General features: G+C 42.8%; 1 protein-coding gene across 4 annotated transcripts in view; it reads left to right on the forward strand.

The window, feature by feature from the left end:
- LOC135548882 (ubiquitin carboxyl-terminal hydrolase 2-like) overlaps positions 1 to 19648 on the forward strand; it is a 42629-nt gene extending 22981 nt beyond the window's left edge. For all 4 annotated transcript variants that reach the window (XM_064978941.1, XM_064978943.1, XM_064978942.1 and 1 more), the window contains 11 exons: positions 5682 to 5732; positions 5845 to 5968; positions 6558 to 6669; positions 6894 to 7004; positions 16591 to 16655; positions 16752 to 16855; positions 16970 to 17050; positions 17140 to 17218; positions 17604 to 17711; positions 18120 to 18240; positions 18451 to 19648. In XM_064978941.1, coding sequence (XP_064835013.1) covers positions 5682 to 5732; positions 5845 to 5968; positions 6558 to 6669; positions 6894 to 7004; positions 16591 to 16655; positions 16752 to 16855; positions 16970 to 17050; positions 17140 to 17218; positions 17604 to 17711; positions 18120 to 18240; positions 18451 to 18541 — 1047 coding nt within the window. In that variant the 3' untranslated portion in view covers positions 18542 to 19648. The remainder of the gene's footprint in view (positions 1 to 5681; positions 5733 to 5844; positions 5969 to 6557; positions 6670 to 6893; positions 7005 to 16590; positions 16656 to 16751; positions 16856 to 16969; positions 17051 to 17139; positions 17219 to 17603; positions 17712 to 18119; positions 18241 to 18450) is intronic.
- The last annotated feature ends 1536 nt before the right edge of the window (positions 19649 to 21184 follow it).

A 21184-nucleotide genomic window follows, 5' to 3' on the forward strand; every position in this document is an offset into this window, starting at 1 on the left:
GTTGCATTGTTAATAAATGCAATCGTTTCAATCCAATAGGAATAGTTTCACATTATGTTCAAGTCATCGGGCATCTGAAAACAGTGCTCGAAACAGCTGCCTGCCTGTCAATTTACTGTAACCTCGTGCAGTTTATTTGGTTACATAATCTGCAGTTTAGCAGTTCTTACAGAGCTCGGAGCATCCTGTACACAAGCGTTTCTCAACCAGGACCCCCTGGGTTACACTGGGAAGTAACAGCAAAAGGTTGGGAACCACTGCTCTAAGTAGGAGTTTGTGCACCGCTGGCCGTAAATGCACATAATATAGGCCAGGTTTCTTCCGTTCCAGCTGTTCTTTTTTGGCCCTGAATGTAGGCTACACTGTACAGTACAGAGAATTAGTGACGGGGACTAATGTGTGCCTTTCCCTTCTGAAGCTCCAGTGCAACATGCACTATAGTCTACTGAAAGGAGAAGAATTAGGCCTAAAGAAAAATATAATCTGATGTGGCACAGACTACTAACACTACACAGTACTTTAGTCGTTCTTGAAATAATGTATTTTTTGTTAAATATATGGATAATGGCCTAAAGGCCTGTATAACATACAACGTAGACAGGGGCCGTATGTATCAAGCATCGGAGTACGATTTTGATTTAGGATCAGTTTTGCTTTTAAGATCATACAGAATACGATTACATGGACATGGGGGAACTGATCCTAGATCAGCACACCTACTCCGAGACCCTTTGTGAATAGCGGCTCATTAATCCTTACATGAATAACCCTGAGTAAATGACAGTATGACCCCTAGTGGACAAACCAAAGGCTCACAGTGCCCGATAGCACCCTGTCTATCAGTCCTCCTATCAGTCAAGTCCAACACACAACCTAGCAATGAAACACCAAACAAACCACTATTCATAATCATTGCCATCAGTGACTGCGGCTTAGCCCTTCAAAGTCAAACGTACCGCAGTATACACTTGACCAAGAACACTGTCTTACCTCACCGTGTTCCCTGGTTGATAGAGGAAAGTCCCATCAGCACTTGTGGGTGAAGATAGGCAAAATCAGGTTATTGTTACATAACCTCAACACACGTTAGGGTATCGAGAACACTGTTAACACCATTTGGCCTGTGTCACACTAACAATTAGGGGCGTGATGTTGTTTTACGACGTTGCACGAACACCAATAGATAAAGGAATGTGTCTCCAAGAACGTCTCGTCTTATCTCATGTACTGTACAGTAAGCTGTGGGTGACTGGGTGCATGGGTCCTCAGAATGGGCTGAGGGCCTAAAGATATGGATGTCCTTTATAGGGACATCTAGAGAGCAGAATGTTCCTCAGTCAGCACCGTCACAGTGACAACCATCGCATAACCGTAATGCAACATTATTGCTGCTTTGACAACATTATCAATGGTTCTAATACGTTATCAATTCTTTATCCACCACAGTCTTTAGTCTTATTGGTATGGGCAGTACAGTCCGCCTACGGTGTTGTGGCTGCTGGGTGGTGCACCATATGCCAACTTTATGTGGGTATGAGTGTGTGTATGAGAGAGCTATGAAGCGGGTTTTGTGTGTGTGCGCCCAGTCACAAGTTGTTTGGCTGTGACTAGTCCTGCAAAGCAAGGTTGGAGAACACAGCGTTCTCACTACTCTTACACTTTCAACCTGTGCCAACCAATGGAATATCTGCCTCCTCAGAACAGATGGGACGTTAGCCAATCAGGGCCCTTTATTGTTGGATCCCCCCCTCCATGTTCTGAGTGAGCCACATGCCAATAGAGCCCATTCTCTACAGGCCTCTCCTCAGTAATCACTGTAACAGTGTCCCTGGCTCTGGTGCTTTTCCAGGGTGTGAGAAACTGACCTGTGTATGTGTCTCAGCTAGCGATGAGGAGTGGGCCCAGACACGCTCTCTGAAGGGCCATGTAAAGCACTCACACTCCAGCTCAATCAATTTAGTCAGTGCCTGCACTGCTCTACTAGTGGAAAGTGAACTCTGAGAAAGAAGTGTGAGGAATTTGGTACCTGTATGGGTGTGAGAAGTGACATTATGGTGCTACATACTGTACAGTATGTGGAGTGGTTTGGGGTGGGACAGGAGATAGTCACTGACTCACATGCATCCGGCTGCTGTTTCTACTTCATTCACAGTGTGTGTGTCTTTTTATTTTATTTTTTTATTTTACTAGGCAAGTCAGTTAAGAGCAAATTCTTATTTTTAATGACGGCCTAGGAACAGTGGGTTAACTGCCTGTTCAGGGGCAGAACGACAGATTTGTACCTTGTCAGCTCGGGGATTCGAACTTGCAACCTTTCGCTCTAACCACTAGGCTACGCTGCCGCCCCAGCGTGTGTTAGTGCATGTTCCTTTTAGGCCTGTGTGTGCCTGACTGTTTGTGTTTATACTGTACCGACATGCATGTGTGATGCCACCCCAGGCCTGTCAGCTGTGGCGTCAGGCGGGTGCTGCCTCCCGTAGGTGTTTCATTCGTGAGCAGATGTACCGATGCACTTTCACCAAACCCTCCACTTCAATCTGGACTAGCCTAGCTAGAACACTAGAGGAATATTTAATATTAATATGTAACTTCCAAGAATTTCCAATTCCCAGAAATGTCCCTCTATTACAGCAATGTGTATTACGGGGACACTGTATACAGTAGGTTACATGTAGCAGTTATCTCAGAAAAGCAACATTATCCATTAAACCTGCTTAACCCAGAACTGGTGTAACCCAGTATTCAGGGAAGATTGCGTTAACACATTATGGCTGATGTGTGTGTGTGTGTGGGGGGGGGGGGGTGTTTATGTAGCTTACTACGACTGTGATATGTGGTTGTCTCACCTTGCTGTCTTAGGATGAATGCACTAACTGTAAGTTGCTTGGATAAGAGCATCAGCTAAATTATTAAAATGTTATGTTTCTGTATAGCACTTTATGACCTGTTGATGAAGAAAGGGATTCATGAATACATTTGATTGATTAATGTACAATTATATTAAAAGTCTATAGTTTATACAGTAAAGCAACTATATGCTTATGGCTTAACCCAGTATTCATAACCCAGTATTCATAACCCAGTATTCATAACCCAGTATTCAAGGAAGACCTGGTCTGTCTCGTGGGTTCCCGTAAAGTTAGACTTTGTGCACAGGGGCATTGTCGTGCTGAAACAGGAAAGGCCTTTCTCCAAACTGTTGCCACAAAGCTGGAAGCACAGAATCATCTAGAATGTCATTGTATGCTGCAGCTTAAAGATTTCCCTTCACAGCCTAGTGGTTAGAGCGTTGGGCCAGTAACTGATAGGTTGCTAGATCGAATCCCCGAGCTGACAAGGTAAAAATCTGTCGTTCTGCCCCTGAACAAGGCAGTTAACCCACTGTTCCTAGGCCGTCATTGTAAATAAGAATTTGTTCTTAACTGACTTGCCTAGTAAAATAAAGGTAAATACAAATAAAAAAGGGTCTGTGACATCACCATGCGATAGATAGGTGGCGGTGTTACTTTGTGGAATGGCGACGATTAGCAGAGCAGTGGCAGATTCCTCCAGTGAAACTATGTCATGTGTGATCAGGGTGACAACCCGTGAGTCTCTCGCACACATGCGGAATGCGGTATACGCCGCCAGACGCTGTCATATGTTCAGTATGCCGACTATTCTCATCCCAGCTCTAGGTGCCTACACCGTAGTGTTACTGTAGTAATACCGTACCCTTCAGACAACGTTACACCACTCCAGTGAACATCCAACGTGTCAGTGTACACTACTGTCATCAAAGGCCATATAGTTCACGCACTGTGTATAATTAAGCAATAAGGCCCGAGGGGGTGTGGTGTGTATGGCCAATATACCATGACTAATGGCTGTTCTTACGCACAGCGCAAAGCAGAGTGCCTGGATAGAGCCCTTAGACGTGGCAAAATACCACAAACCCCAGAGGTCCCTTATTGCTGTTATAAACTGGTTACCAACGTAATTAGAGCAGTAAAAATAAATGTTTTGTCATGTACCACGTCTTTCAGCCAATCACCATTCAGGGCTCGAACTACCCAGTTTTTAATGTCCGTGTTTTCACAACAGAGTCAAATACTCCGTGGGGGTAAATAGTAATACCACCAGTTTCTTTCAGTACTCACTCACTTCAGTACTCAGGGTTATATTCCCTGACTCACAAGAGCAGGCTGGTGACCTCGTGTTTGGTCCCATGTTCTTGTATGTACCATAGTGTGACCTCGTGTTTGGTCCCATGTTCTTGTATGTACCATAGTGTGACCTCGTGTTTGGTCCCATGTTCTTGTATGTACCATAGTGTGACCTCGTGTTTGGTCCCATGTTCTTGTATGTACCATAGTGTGACCTCGTGTTTGGTCCCATGTTCTTGTATGTACCATAGTGTGACCTCGTATTTGGTCCCTTGTTCTTGTATGTACCATAGTGTGACCTCGTGTTTGGTCCCTTGTTCTTGTATGTACCATAGTGTGACCTCGTGTTTGGTCCCATGTTCTTGTATGTACCACAGTGTGACCTCGTGTTTGGTCCCATGTTCTTGTATGTACCATAGTGTGACCTCGTGTTTGGTCCCATGTTCTTGTATGTACCACAGTGTGACCTCGTGTTTGGTCCCATGTTCTTGTATGTACCATAGTGTGACCTCGTGTTTGGTCCCATGTTCTTGTATGTACCATAGTGTGACCTCGTGTTTGGTCCCATGTTCTTGTATGTACCATAGTGTGACCTCGTGTTTGGTCCCATGTTCTTGTATGTACCATAGTGTGACCTCGTGTTTGGTCCCATGTTCTTGTATGTACCATAGTGTGACCTCGTGTTTGGTCCCATGTTCTTGTATGTACCATAGTGTGACCTCGTGTTTGGTCCCATGTTCTTGTATGTACCATAGTGTGACCTCGTGTTTGGTCCCATGTTCTTGTATGTACCATAGTGTGACCTCGTGTTTTGTCCCATGTTCTTGTATGTACCATAGTGTGACCTCGTGTTTGGTCCCATGTTCTTGTATGTACCATAGTGTGACCTCGTGTTTGGTCCCATGTTCTTGTATGTACCATAGTGTGACCTCGTGTTTGGTCCCATGTTCTTGTATGTACCACAGTGTGACCTCGTGTTTGGTCCCATGTTCTTGTATGTACCATAGTGTGACCTCGTGTTTGGTCCCATGTTCTTGTATGTACCACAGTGTGACCTCGTGTTTGGTCCCATGTTCTTGTATGTACCATAGTGTGACCTCGTGTTTGGTCCCATGTTCTTGTATGTACCATAGTGTGACCTCGTGTTTGGTCCCATGTTCTTGTATGTACCATAGTGTGACCTCGTGTTTGGTCCCATGTTCTTGTATGTACCATAGTGTGACCTCGTGTTTGGTCCCATGTTCTTGTATGTACCATAGTGTGACCTCGTGTTTGGTCCCATGTTCTTGTATGTACCATAGTGTGACCTCGTGTTTGGTCCCATGTTCTTGTATGTACCATAGTGTGACCTCGTGTTTGGTCCCATGTTCTTGTATGTACCATAGTGTGACCTCGTGTTTGGTCCCATGTTCTTGTATGTACCATAGTGTGACCTCGTGTTTGGTCCCATGTTCTTGTATGTACCATAGTGTGACTTAGTGAAGAAAGATTTCTGCTGTGCTCTAACCTGCGTCTCTCTTTTCTTTGCCTCAAAAGAACTCCAAGAGTCCTCAAGGCCTGGTGGGACTGAGAAACCTGGGCAACACAGTGAGTAAACCATTACTTCAAACACAAGTCTGTTTTTACACTTTCTTTATGCCTGGTCTGGTTTGTAGTGGATCTGATGTCGTCTCTCCTCTCGCTCTCTGTCCTGGTGTAGTGTTTCATGAACTCAATCCTGCAGTGTCTGAGCAACACCCCTGACCTGAGGGACTACTGTCTGAGGAACACGCACCGCACCGACCTCAACAACAACTGCAGGGCCAAGGCCGCTCTCATGGAGGGTAAGGCACACTACTGATCCAACAAGGAGCACTTTCCTTAAGCCTGAGTGGAGAGTGCTCATTGTTAGAATAACATTGGGACGTTACCAGCTGTCACATTCTGAGAAGGTTGGAAGTGGGTCAGTGTTGACTATTTGGTAATAAAACTTAACAATAATCTGTTATTTCCCTGAGGACAACCCTGTGTAAAGAAGCAGCTATCTATGATGATGCTGCATAATTATCATCCTAACAATATTTCCAGAACCACCTGGGGACACTAATACTGACCTCTAATGTGGAACATAACCTCTATGCTTAATACTTGGACAGATTGTGTCATAAATTCATTTGAAATTTATAGGAGCTATTCTGCGCAAGCACACACACACACACACACACACACACACACACACGGTTTGGAAATTATTAACATTTGATCAGTAGCTAACGTCTGTCTTCTACCTGATTTGTTATTCTTCACATGGCTCCTCTCCCTTGCAATGTGACCTCTGCTTCACAGTACAAGGGCTCTAAAAGTGGTCTCATTTTCTTTCCCCTGTCTCTCTCTCTCTCTCTCTCTCTCTCTCTCTCTCTCTCTCACACACAGAGTTTGCCAAACTCACTCAGACCCTATGGACGTCAGTCAGCAGCGAGGCCATCAGTCCCTCAGACTTCAAGACCCAGATCCAGAGATACGCGCCCAAATTTGTGGGATACAAGTAGGTTAATTCAGAAAAGGGCTGTAGTCTGTTCTAGTAATTATATTTCTATGGTCATACGAGAGCGCAAGTTCATAAATTAGTGTTAGCTATTAAAAATGGCATCTCGCTCTCTCTCCCTTTCCCAGTAAGGCATTAATGTCTGTTAATATCTTTCATTTTCATTTCTTATTTTGTGGTTGAAAAAAAAGAAAGCTTTTGAAATGTCTCTCTCTCTCCTCTAGTCAGCAGGACGCTCAGGAGTTCCTGCGTTTCCTATTGGACGGCCTCCACAACGAGGTCAACCGGGTCACAGTGCGGCCCAGGCTCCCGGCCGAGGACATTGACCACCTCTCGTAAGTTTCACCTCCGGTAGCACCAACCCAGGGACATGTTCAGTAGTTTTAGCCATTTTGAAAAGAAAAATCAGCGTTTCTTAGTGGACAAGCCTGGTAGTCCATTACCTTTTCAATCCGTTTTCTTCTGTTTGGTGCCTACCCACTGGGCCCAGACATTAATTCAACGTCTATTCCAAGTTGGTTCTACGGCATTTCATGGAAACAATGTTGACTCAAACAGTGTGTGCCCAGTAGATAATGAACCTGGCCTGTTCTCCTCGGATTAGACATGCCTAGACATGCCTCATGACATTCAGGCAGTTAACTGCCTTTGTAATGAGTCATGTTTTATTGGTTAAAGATATTCTCTGGTACTTTTGAATAGTTTTTAGCCAGTAGTTCTGAAAGTAGTGCACGAGCCAAAAGTGGTCCCTGAAAATTGTACACTACTTCACAAATGTGTGGATATGTGCACCACGTCATTGCTCTCTCCTCTACTGTGTGCATCTTGCTAGCTCTCACTCAAATGGCGAGAGGCAGTAACTAGAATTGCTAGGGGGCTGGCCCATGTGGGGGTAAATGGCATAGGACAGCCTCCAGAAAACAGTTGCTTTCAAACTAGGTACTTTGTGGCTGATTGAAGTAAGTCAGTAATTCTGTTAACAGATTATGCATGCATGAACTACACATTGCCACATACAGCCCAAAGCTGCAGGTTTCAAAAATACTTACGAGTCAGCAAAGTACCAGAGCATGTCTTTAAGTGCTTTTTTACCAAGACTGGGTGCCCCAGTTTAAACCAACCTGGTATCTGTATTAAAGAGGAGTGTGTCTGTTGGACAGGACAGCTTGTTTGATTGTAAACTCACTTGGGATCTGTGTTAGAGGACCCAACTAGCACATTTGGTTCCTTGGACGTTGTGGGAATGTACGTGTTTGGTTTCCCATTGGTGCTGTGAACGAAACGTATGGCTTCCTGACAGGGGAATCATTTTACCTGTCCTGGGAACATCCATTTTTAGGTTTCAACGAGGTTCTGATAATGTTTTACTATGATTCCCTGAAAGTTTTCCTGGAAGGTTTTATTAACGTTCTGAGAATGGAAATTCTAGGTTATTTGAAGGTAATTAAATAACGTTCTGAGAACATGTTTCAATAAGACTTTTAATAACACTGCTAGCTTAGTTTGGGTTAACGGTTTTGAGCTCCAAGCACTGATAGGACACATGGAAATGAATTTGCTTAGGCATTAACCTATGATTTTCTGTTCCCTATCTTTCTATATTTCTATCTCTATATGGAATTAGTCCACTACGCCACGAGGATGCCATGTTTATTTACGCATACAATGCTGTTCATTGTAGTGAATTCAAACGGACCCTATTTCAAAGGAAACACAAAGTCATTAATATCACCTGAATACACTGAACAAGAAGAGGATCGGTTCTTTTTGTGACAGAACAGAATGTATATGTTTTCAATAACGTTATGAAAACGTTATTTTGTGGTTTTTATGGAATGTTTTCTTAATGTTCTGAGAACATTACTGTAAATAGAAGCGTGCAGAAAACGTTCTGCTGAAGTACTGAAATCCCCACAGAAGAACGTTGTTTCTTAGAACATAATTTTAAATATAACCATGAGTAAACCTGCAGAAAAAGTTATGCCGAGGTACTGAAATCCCCACTGAAGAACGTTGTTTCTTATTGATTTGAGAACATTACTTTAAATAGAACCATTAGGAAACATGCTAAAGTACTGAAATCCCCACAGAAGAACGTTGTTTCTTAGAACATAAATTTAAATATAACCATGAGTAAACCTGCAGAAAAAGTTATGCCGAGGTACTGAAATCCCCACTGAAGAACGTTGTTTCTTATTGATTTGAGAACATTACTTTAAATAGAACCATTAGGAAACATGCTGAAGTACTGAAATCCCCACAGAAGAACATTCCCACTGGGCACAGACGTCAATTCAACGTAATTTCAATGAAATGACATGGAAGCAACATTGATTCAACCAGTGTGTGCATCTTAATGTCTCTGAACTATTTCAGAACATTGACCATGTCAAACCAGTTGGAGAACGTTCCTAGAACACTACAAAAATGTAAATGAAATGTAGCCATGTTTGAACTTATGGGAATTAAAGTAATGAAATACCACAAAAATACTGGGGGGGTTTCAAGCTCCCTTAATGTTCTGAGGATCTTCCAAAAGCCAAGCAACTATCCTGCACCATTCCCAGAAAGTTGTGGGAAGGTTGTATGCAAAATAACCATAGGAAGACCACACTCTAACCTAGCTCTAAGAAACATATGGTTCTCAGACCGTTATGTGCTAGTATGTTCTAGAGGACAGGTTGTTTGATGTAAACTGACCTGGGATCTGTATTAGAGAGGAATGTGTCTGTTCTACAGGACAGCTTGTTTGACCGTAAACTGACCTGGGATCTGTATTAGAGAGGAATGTGTCTGTTCTAGAGGACAGCTTGTTTAATGTAAACTGACCTGGGATCTGTATTAGAGAGGAATGTGTCTGTTCTAGAGGACAGCTTGTTTAATGTAAACTGACCTGGGATCTGTATTAGAGAGGAATGTGTCTGTTCTAGAGGACAGCTTGTTTAATGTAAACTGACCTGGGATCTGTATTAGAGAGGAATGTGTGTTCTACAGGACAGCTTGTTTAATGTAAACTGACCCAGGATCTGTATTAGAGAGGAATGTGTCTGTTCTAGAGGACAGGTTGTTTAATGTAAACTGACCTGGGATCTGTATTAGAGAGGAATGTGTCTGTTCTAGAGGACAGCTTGTTTAATGTAAACTGACCTGGGATCTGTATTAGAGAGGAATGTGTCTGTTCTAGAGGACAGGTTGTTTGACCGTAAACTGACCTGGGATCTGTATTAGAGAGGAATGTGTCTGTTCTAGAGGACAGGTTGTTTAATGTAAACTGACCTGGGATCTGTATTAGAGAGGAATGTGTCTGTTCTAGAGGACAGCTTGTTTAATGTAAACTGACCTGGGATCTGTATTAGAGAGGAATGTGTCTGTTCTAGAGGACAGGTTGTTTAATGTAAACTGACCTGGGATCTGTATTAGAGAGGAATGTGTCTGTTCTAGAGGACAGCTTGTTTAATGTAAACTGACCTGGGATCTGTATTAGAGAGGAATGTGTCTGTTCTAGAGGACAGGTTGTTTAATGTAAACTGACCTGGGATCTGTATTAGAGAGGAATGTGTCTGTTCTACAGGACAGCTTGTTTAATGTAAACTGACCTGGGATCTGTATTAGAGAGGAATGTGTCTGTTCTAGAGGACAGGTTGTTTGACCGTAAACTGACCTGGGATCTGTATTAGAGAGGAATGTGTCTGTTCTAGAGGACAGGTTGTTTAATGTAAACTGACCTGGGATCTGTATTAGAGAGGAATGTGTCTGTTCTACAGGACAGCTTGTTTAATGTAAACTGACCTGGGATCTGTATTAGAGAGGAATGTGTCTGTTCTACAGGACAGCTTGTTTAATGTAAACTGACCTGGGATCTGTATTAGAGAGGAATGTGTCTGTTCTACAGGACAGCTTGTTTAATGTAAACTGACCTGGGATCTGTATTAGAGAGGAATGTGTCTGTTCTACAGGACAGCTTGTTTAATGTAAACTGACCTGGGATCTGTATTAGAGAGGAATGTGTCTGTTCTAGAGGACAGCTTGTTTAATGTAAACTGACCTGGGATCTGTATTAGAGAGGAATGTGTCTGTTCTAGAGGACAGCTTGTTTGACCGTAAACTGACCTGGGATCTGTATTAGAGAGGAATGTGTCTGTTCTAGAGGACAGCTTGTTTAATGTAAACTGACCTGGGATCTGTATTAGAGAGGAATGTGTCTGTTCTAGAGGACAGGTTGTTTGACCGTAAACTGACCTGGGATCTGTATTAGAGAGGAATGTGTCTGTTCTAGAGGACAGCTTGTTTAATGTAAACTGACCTGGGATCTGTATTAGAGAGGAATGTGTCTGTTCTAGAGGACAGCTTGTTTAATGTAAACTGACCTGGGATCTGTATTAGAGAGGAATGTGTCTGTTCTAGAGGACAGCTTGTTTAATGTAAACTGACCTGGGATCTGTATTAGAGAGGAATGTGTCTGTTCTAGAGGACAGGTTGTTTAATGTGAACTGACCTGGGATCTGTATTAGAGAGGAATGTGTCTGTTCTAGAGGACAGGTTGTTTAATGTAAACTGACCTGGGATCTGTATTAGAGAGGAATGTGTCTGTTCTACAGGACAGCTTGTTTAATGTAAACTGACCTGGGATCTGTATTAGAGAGGAATGTGTCTGTTCTACAGGACAGCTTGTTTAATGTAAACTGACCTGGGATCTGTATTAGAGAGGAATGTGTCTGTTCTACAGGACAGGTTGTTTAATGTAAACTGACCTGGGATCTGTATTAGAGAGGAATGTGTCTGTTCTACAGGACAGCTTGTTTAATGTAAACTGACCTGGGATCTGTATTAGAGAGGAATGTGTCTGTTCTACAGGACAGCTTGTTTAATGTAAACTGACCTGGGATCTGTATTAGAGAGGAATGTGTCTGTTCTAGAGGACAGCTTGTTTAATGTAAACTGACCTGGGATCTGTATTAGAGAGGAATGTGTCTGTTCTACAGGACAGCTTGTTTAATGTAAACTGACCTGGGATCTGTATTAGAGAGGAATGTGTCTGTTCTACAGGACAGGTTGTTTAATGTAAACTGACCTGGGATCTGTATTAGAGAGGAATGTGTCTGTTCTAGAGGACAGGTTGTTTAATGTAAACTGACCTGGGATCTGTATTAGAGAGGAATGTGTCTGTTCTAGAGGACAGGTTGTTTAATGTAAACTGACCTGGGATCTGTATTAGAGAGGAATGTGTCTGTTCTAGAGGACAGCTTGTTTAATGTAAACTGACCTGGGATCTGTATTAGAGAGGAATGTGTCTGTTCTAGAGGACAGCTTGTTTAATGTAAACTGACCTGGGATCTGTATTAGAGAGGAATGTGTCTGTTCTAGAGGACAGGTTGTTTGACCGTAAACTGACCTGGGATCTGTATTAGAGAGGAATGTGTCTGTTCTACAGGACAGCTTGTTTAATGTAAACTGACCTGGGATCTGTATTAGAGAGGAATGTGTCTGTTCTAGAGGACAGCTTGTTTAATGTAAACTGACCTGGGATCTGTATTAGAGAGGAATGTGTCTGTTCTAGAGGACAGGTTGTTTGACCGTAAACTGACCTGGGATCTGTATTAGAGAGGAATGTGTCTGTTCTACAGGACAGCTTGTTTAATGTAAACTGACCTGGGATCTGTATTAGAGAGGAATGTGTCTGTTCTAGAGGACAGCTTGTTTAATGTAAACTGACCTGGGATCTGTATTAGAGAGGAATGTGTCTGTTCTACAGGACAGCTTGTTTAATGTAAACTGACCTGGGATCTGTATTAGAGAGGAATGTGTCTGTTCTAGAGGACAGGTTGTTTAATGTAAACTGACCTGGGATCTGTATTAGAGAGGAATGTGTCTGTTCTACAGGACAGCTTGTTTAATGTAAACTGACCTGGGATCTGTATTAGAGAGGAATGTGTCTGTTCTACAGGACAGCTTGTTTAATGTAAACTGACCTGGGATCTGTATTAGAGAGGAATGTAATGTGTCTGTTCTACAGGACAGCTTGTTTAATGTAAACTGACCTGGGATCTGTATTAGAGAGGAATGTGTCTGTTCTACAGGACAGCTTGTTTAATGTAAACTGACCTGGGATCTGTATTAGAGAGGAATGTGTCTGTTCTACAGGACAGCTTGTTTAATGTAAACTGACCTGGGATCTGTATTAGAGAGGAATGTGTCTGTTCTACAGGACAGCTTGTTTAATGTAAACTGACCTGGGATCTGTATTAGAGAGGAATGTGTCTGTTCTACAGGACAGCTTGTTTAATGTAAACTGACCTGGGATCTGTATTAGAGAGGAATGTGTCTGTTCTACAGGACAGGTTGTTTAATGTAAACTGACCTGGGATCTGTATTAGAGAGGAATGTGTCTGTTCTAGAGGACAGCTTGTTTAATGTAAACTGACCTGGGATCTGTATTAGAGAGGAATGTGTCTGTTCTACAGGACAGCTTGTTTAATGTAAACTGACCTGGGATCTGTATTAGAGAGGAATGTGTCTGTTCTAGAGGACAGCTTGTTTGACCGTAAACTGACCTGGGATCTGTATTAGAGAGGAATGTGTCTGTTCTACAGGACAGGTTGTTTAATGTAAACTGACCTGGGATCTGTATTAGAGAGGAATGTGTCTGTTCTACAGGACAGCTTGTTTAATGTAAACTGACCTGGGATCTGTATTAGAGAGGAATGTGTCTGTTCTAGAGGACAGCTTGTTTGACCGTAAACTGACCTGGGATCTGTATTAGAGAGGAATGTGTCTGTTCTACAGGACAGGTTGTTTAATGTAAACTGACCTGGGATCTGTATTAGAGAGGAATGTGTCTGTTCTACAGGACAGCTTGTTTAATGTAAACTGACCTGGGATCTGTATTAGAGAGGAATGTGTCTGTTCTAGAGGACAGCTTGTTTGACCGTAAACTGACCTGGGATCTGTATTAGAGAGGAATGTGTCTGTTCTACAGGACAGGTTGTTTGACCGTAAACTGACCTGGGATCTGTATTAGAGAGGAATGTGTCTGTTCTAGAGGACAGGTTGTTTAATGTAAACTGACCTGGGATCTGTATTAGAGAGGAATGTGTCTGTTCTACAGGACAGCTTGTTTAATGTAAACTGACCTGGGATCTGTATTAGAGAGGAATGTGTCTGTTCTACAGGACAGCTTGTTTAATGTAAACTGACCTGGGATCTGTATTAGAGAGGAATGTAATGTGTCTGTTCTACAGGACAGCTTGTTTAATGTAAACTGACCTGGGATCTGTATTAGAGAGGAATGTGTCTGTTCTACAGGACAGCTTGTTTAATGTAAACTGACCTGGGATCTGTATTAGAGAGGAATGTGTCTGTTCTACAGGACAGCTTGTTTAATGTAAACTGACCTGGGATCTGTATTAGAGAGGAATGTGTCTGTTCTACAGGACAGGTTGTTTAATGTAAACTGACCTGGGATCTGTATTAGAGAGGAATGTGTCTGTTCTAGAGGACAGCTTGTTTAATGTAAACTGACCTGGGATCTGTATTAGAGAGGAATGTGTCTGTTCTACAGGACAGCTTGTTTAATGTAAACTGACCTGGGATCTGTATTAGAGAGGAATGTGTCTGTTCTAGAGGACAGCTTGTTTGACCGTAAACTGACCTGGGATCTGTATTAGAGAGGAATGTGTCTGTTCTACAGGACAGGTTGTTTAATGTAAACTGACCTGGGATCTGTATTAGAGAGGAATGTGTCTGTTCTACAGGACAGCTTGTTTAATGTAAACTGACCTGGGATCTGTATTAGAGAGGAATGTGTCTGTTCTAGAGGACAGCTTGTTTGACCGTAAACTGACCTGGGATCTGTATTAGAGAGGAATGTGTCTGTTCTACAGGACAGGTTGTTTGACCGTAAACTGACCTGGGATCTGTATTAGAGAGGAATGTGTCTGTTCTAGAGGACAGGTTGTTTAATGTAAACTGACCTGGGATCTGTATTAGAGAGGAATGTGTCTGTTCTACAGGACAGCTTGTTTAATGTAAACTGACCTGGGATCTGTATTAGAGAGGAATGTGTCTGTTCTACAGGACAGCTTGTTTAATGTAAACTGACCTGGGATCTGTATTAGAGAGGAATGTGTCTGTTCTAGAGGACAGCTTGTTTAATGTAAACTGACCTGGGATCTGTATTAGAGAGGAATGTGTCTGTTCTACAGGACAGCTTGTTTAATGTAAACTGACCTGGGATCTGTATTAGAGAGGAATGTGTCTGTTCTAGAGGACAGCTTGTTTAATGTAAACTGACCTGGGATCTGTATTAGAGAGGAATGTGTCTGTTCTAGAGGACAGCTTGTTTAATGTAAACTGACCTGGGATCTGTATTAGAGAGGAATGTGTCTGTTCTAGAGGACAGGTTGTTTGACCGTAAACTGACCTGGGATCTGTATTAGAGAGGAATGTGTCTGTTCTACAGGACAGCTTGTTTAATGTAAACTGACCTGGGATCTGTATTAGAGAGGAATGTGTCTGTTCTAGAGGACAGCTTGTTTAATGTAAACTGACCTGGGATCTGTATTAGAGAGGAATGTGTCTGTTCTACAGGACAGGTTGTTTAATGTAAACTGACCTGGGATCTGTATTAGAGAGGAATGTGTCTGTTCTAGAGGACAGGTTGTTTGACCGTAAACTGACCTGGGATCTGTATTAGAGAGGAATGTGTCTGTTCTAGAGGACAGGTTGTTTAATGTAAACTGACCTGGGATCTGTATTAGAGAGGAATGTGTCTGTTCTACAGGACAGGTTGTTTGACCGTAAACTGACCTGGGATCTGTATTAGAGAGGAATGTGTCTGTTCTAGAGGACAGCTTGTTTAATGTAAACTGACCTGGGATCTGTATTAGAGAGGAATGTGTCTGTTCTAGAGGACAGCTTGTTTAATGTAAACTGACCTGGGATCTGTATTAGAGAGGAATGTGTCTGTTCTACAGGACAGCTTGTTTAATGTAAACTGACCTGGGATCTGTATTAGAGAGGAATGTGTCTGTTCTACAGGACAGCTTGTTTAATGTAAACTGACCTGGGATCTGTATTAGAGAGGAATGTGTCTGTTCTACAGGACAGCTTGTTTAATGTAAACTGACCTGGGATCTGTATTAGAGAGGAATGTGTCTGTTCTACAGGACAGCTTGTTTAATGTAAACTGACCTGGGATCTGTATTAGAGAGGAATGTGTCTGTTCTACAGGACAGCTTGTTTAATGTAAACTGACCTGGGATCTGTATTAGAGAGGAATGTGTCTGTTCTAGAGGACAGCTTGTTTAATGTAAACTGACCTGGGATCTGTATTAGAGAGGAATGTGTCTGTTCTACAGGACAGCTTGTTTAATGTAAACTGACCTGGGATCTGTATTAGAGAGGAATGTGTCTGTTCTACAGGACAGCTTGTTTAATGTAAACTGACCTGGGATCTGTATTAGAGAGGAATGTGTCTGTTCTAGAGGACAGCTTGTTTAATGTAAACTGACCTGGGATCTGTATTAGAGAGGAATGTGTCTGTTCTACAGGACAGCTTGTTTAATGTAAACTGACCTGGGATCTGTATTAGAGAGGAATGTGTCTGTTCTAGAGGACAGGTTGTTTGACCGTAAACTGACCTGGGATCTGTATTAGAGAGGAATGTGTCTGTTCTACAGGACAGCTTGTTTAATGTAAACTGACCTGGGATCTGTATTAGAGAGGAATATGTCTGTTCTAGAGGACAGCTTGTTTAATGTAAACTGACCTGGGATCTGTATTAGAGAGGAATGTGTCTGTTCTAGAGGACAGCTTGTTTAATGTAAACTGACCCAGGATATATGTTAGAGTGAGTGTGTGTCTGTTCTAGAGGACTTGTTTGACTGTAAACTCACCTGGGATCTGTGTTTGTCTCCTCCACAGTGACAATGAGAAAGGGAAGAAAATGTGGAACAAATACCTAGAGAGAGAGGACAGCAAAGTGGTCGGTGAGTGACTGAGAAAAAGTGTGTGTGTGTGTGTGTGTGTGTGTGTGTGTGTGTAATGTCCTATGTGTATAATCGTGTATCTGTTTCTCTGTGTAGATCTGTTTGTTGGCCAGCTGAAGAGCTCTCTGACCTGCAGTGAGTGTGGTTACTGCTCCACAGTGTTCGATCCATTCTGGGACTTGTCACTACCCATCGCTAAGGTCAGTGTACACACACGTACACACTCAGGCATGGACACAGGCACAGACGCGTACACACACACACACAAAGAAACAGTGAAAGCTGTGTCTGACTGAGGGTGTTTGTGTCCGCAGAAAGGTTCAGGGGAGGTGAGTCTGACAGACTGCATGCGATTCTTCACCAAAGAAGATGTACTGGATGGAGATGAGAAACCGGTAAGGGACTACTGCGCTTGGGGTGGGTGTGTGTGTGTGAGACTGAGTTTCTACATGTAATGACCAAACCCTCTCTTCCTCTCCTCAAGACATGCTGCAGGTGTAAAGCCAGAAGGAAATGCACGAAGAAGTTCACCATCCAGAAGTTCCCCCAGATCCTTGTGCTTCGTATCCTTTCTACTCCATCATATTGGCCTCCCCAACATTGGTTCCCCCAACAATTAAATTACTCTCAATCTTGTAGTAGTACAACTTCATAGGATGTAGAAGAGTAGCAATAACACAGTATAACCAGAGCTAGAATTAATTGTTTCTAATGAACTAATTCTAGGAACTTTGCAGGCAAAATCATTGTAATGTTATGTTTCAAACAGTGTAATGAATGTCTATGGTTCTGGGGTTAACCCAGTAGCCGGCTGAACTACGGAAGCCAGGTATAGCTCAACGCTACTTCAATATCTATATATGCTGCTATGCTATCAATAGCTACTGTATCTATGCTACCATGCTCGAGCTGTACATGTGCTTGTCCTTGACGGAGCCTGTCTCCCAGACCTCAAGCGCTTCTCAGAGAACCGCATCCAAACCAGTAAACTCTCTACCTATGTCAACTTCCCCCTCAAAGAGCTGGACATGAGGGAATTTGCTTCCGAGAACAGCAGTAAGTAGTACCCACACACACGCAACAAGATCTGTAAATAGGCGAGCACTCTGTCTCCAGCTACTTTAATATTTTTAGAATTGCTTTTAGTGCCATTTCTTGATTATTGAGTGGTCTAATATAAGCACTGGCTCGACTGACTAGATCAACTGGCTTCATTGAACTCCGGGCACATACAGTACACACACCCACACTCACACAGTTCAACTGACTTGCTTTATAGTCTATAGATTTGCCATCCTCTTTGTAAATCAGGCTTAAAACAGGCACGTGTGTGTGTGTGTGTGTGTGTGTGTGTGTGTGTGTGTGTGTGTGTGTGTGTGTGTGTGTGTGTGTGTGTGTGTGTGTGTGTGTGTGTGTGTGTGTGTGTGTGTGTGTGTGTGTGTGTGTGTGTGTGTGTGTGTGTAGTGAATGCAGTGTATAATCTCTATGCGGTGTCCAACCACTCTGGGAACACACTGGGTGGCCACTACACAGCCTACTGCAGGAACCCAGCCCTGGGGGAGTGGTACAGCTACAATGACTCCAGGTATGTAATGATGCCATGATGCACCCTCCATCCTGTATAACCCCCTAACATTATCATACTATCACTAAGGTGTACATTTTACTACTCGGAGTCAATGGCTCTGTTTTTAATGGCTCTGTTTTGTGTCTGTATCTATCTATATTTCTTTATCTCTGTGTCTATAACAATGGTCTAACGAACACACACTTGTTCTCTGCGTCCTCCCTACAGGGTGAGCCCCATGTCATCCAGCCAGGTCCGCAGCAGTGATGCCTACGTGCTCTTCTACGAGCTGGCCTCCTCCTCTCATTCACGCCTGTGAAGCTACATGTCATGGACATATAGGCTACGTAAAGCCTGGCACCCTGGTCATACGGTTAATGTATGGACTACATAGATCTACACAGCGCCTGGATCCTATGCAACGAGCCTAAAAGGCCTGTGCCTGATAGTTGACTTTTGAGCCTTGCTCTGTATATATGTATACAGTAGCCCTTGGCACCATGGATTTGAGCCTTGCTCTGTATATATGTATACAGTAGCCCTTGGCACCATGGATTTGAGCCTTGCTCTGTATATATGTATACAGTAGCCCTTGGCACCATGGATTCAGCTACAACACATAGGCTGCACTGCCAGGATACAGATATTGAGTTGAGGTTCAACCGTAGCGGTTCTCATCGGGGACGTTGGGAAGAGTGGGTGTGTGCGTGCGCAGTCGCCATGCCGACGGTGAAAATAGTTTATTTTTTATGCACTACAACGAGGTCTCGGAAGACCGTAAGCCGGAGTTTCGTCATTCACTTCAAGGTCACCACTGAGACATGAAAGACTATCCCTTGACCTTCCGTTCTGTAAATGATTCTATTTAAAACAAACGTCACCATATTTGTGACGTTATAGATGGATGACTGTCTAGCACCATCTGGGGTAGAACGAGGTCAGTGTTTGTATGTACAGTTGTAAAAGGCTTAAACATAACTAGGAATGACTTCAAACAGAATTTGACCTGGGTTCCTATACTATTTGAAACTCTTTCAAATACTTTGAGGCTTAAGCCTGCCTGGGGTGCCAGGCTTGCAGGGTTTGCAGAGCACGTTTGTGACTTCATTTGTTCCATTGCAACAGGAGAGCTTGATAAAGCACAGCTAAAGTATTTGTAATGATTTTAAATAGTATTTGAACCCAGGGTCATATTTATTAGTGTAAATAATAAAGATGGGTTTTTTGCTACAAAAACTAGAGTTTGTTATTGGACAAATTCAGCTAATCCCTAACCCATTTGGTCTGTATTCGTCCGTTTGGTGTCTACGACCCTGATCTGTTCAAAACAAGGACTCAAAATGGTGTAATTTTCTATCTAATATTCAAACACTCCTGTACAGTAAATGGCTTTGATTAAAAGAGTAATCTTCTCCACCTGTGCCAACTATGAACTCCTAAAGGGACAGTTCAGAGAAATTACATGTTTAGATATTTATTCCCTTAACTTGAAAGCAGTTTATTGACAAACCGTGACTACAATCCACACTTTGTTCAACTAGTCTCTGCTAACAAATGCTAGTATTTTTTAAACAGAAACCAATGTAGGTTAATCTTCTCCATTAAGTATGTTTTACATTTCATGTCCAAATTACCGATATAAATGGATTTTGTTGCCTAGTTAGCCATGACTTTAAACAATTCAGAGTATGAAGGGCCTATTCCTTAATGCAGAAAACAACACAACGGCAGCCCGTCACTTGGTTTTCGAGAGCTAAGCTAAGAGATGGGGTTGGGGTTGGGGTTGGGGGGGATGTCTAATCAGATTGCATTTTTCAGCAAAATGAATGGCAATAATTCATTTGGATGTCTTGTGCACCTGCCCCCCTAAATGTCTAAATGCCCACGGCCTGTATTGATAAAATGTCTCTCAGTAGGATTGCTGATCAAGGACTCGGTCCCACCTGTCCATACAATCTTATTCATTGTGATATTATAAAGCAAAAAACTGATCCTAGACCAGAACTCCGACTCTGAGACTATTTGTGAATACGGGCCATGAGGTCAGTCCTGATCCACTGGGGGGTGGTCTCCCCACTAACATACTCCCATGGAAAATTGTGTGTTAGTCCAAGTCTCAATCATCTCAGTAGCAGCAGCTTGGCCCAAACACAGTGGATAGTTGTTGTTTTGCATGGAGCTAATTTGGAGGTAACCTCCCTGCTGCCTTTCTTCGTGCTCTCTTTCTACCGCTCTCTCTACTCTCTGTCTCTCCCTCTGAACTCTGTCTCTCTTTCTCTTCTCTCTCCCTCAGCCTGCCTCTACATCTAGGTCAGTCACCCCATTTCTCTCCTCAGTGACCTCTGGCTGGAGACTAATCCTTATGTTACTGATCTTGTTAATCTGGGTATTAAAGAGAGAGAGGGTGTGTGTGGGTGCATGTACAGTGGGGCAAAAAAAGTATTTTGTCAGCCACCAATTGTGCAAGATCTCCCACTTAAAAAGATGAGAGGCCTGTAATTTATCATAGATACACTTCAACTATGACAAACAAAATGAGAAGAAAAAAAATCTGGAAAATCACATTGTAGGATTTTTAACTCCCAGCCAACATAACTATACAAAATGCAGTAATGTGCACGAAAATCGTCCCCAGTGATAAAACGCAGTGCTGAATGATAGACTGAATCTAAAGGTTTTAAAGCGGAGGGTGCCGCATGCATGTAGATTATATCACCATAATCAAGTACTGGGAGAAGCATGGCTTGAACAGATCTTCCTTCTACTTTCCAAAGTGAGGCAGGATTTATTTATCTTGGTGCTCCCTCTCCGGTGCTCCCTCTCCCTTGTCCCAACCTCTCTCTTCTGTTTCCACTCATCTTCCTTTTCTCAAGGCTGGTGAGTGCAGCTTAGATGCTTTAGTTGAACAGGGTGCTGTGTTGGATTAATACCCCAGAGTCTAAATCGAATTAGCATAGGACAA

The sequence above is a fragment of the Oncorhynchus masou genome, chromosome 11 (genome assembly GCF_036934945.1).
Source record: "Oncorhynchus masou masou isolate Uvic2021 chromosome 11, UVic_Omas_1.1, whole genome shotgun sequence".
In the NCBI taxonomy this organism is placed as follows: domain Eukaryota; kingdom Metazoa; phylum Chordata; class Actinopteri; order Salmoniformes; family Salmonidae; genus Oncorhynchus; species Oncorhynchus masou.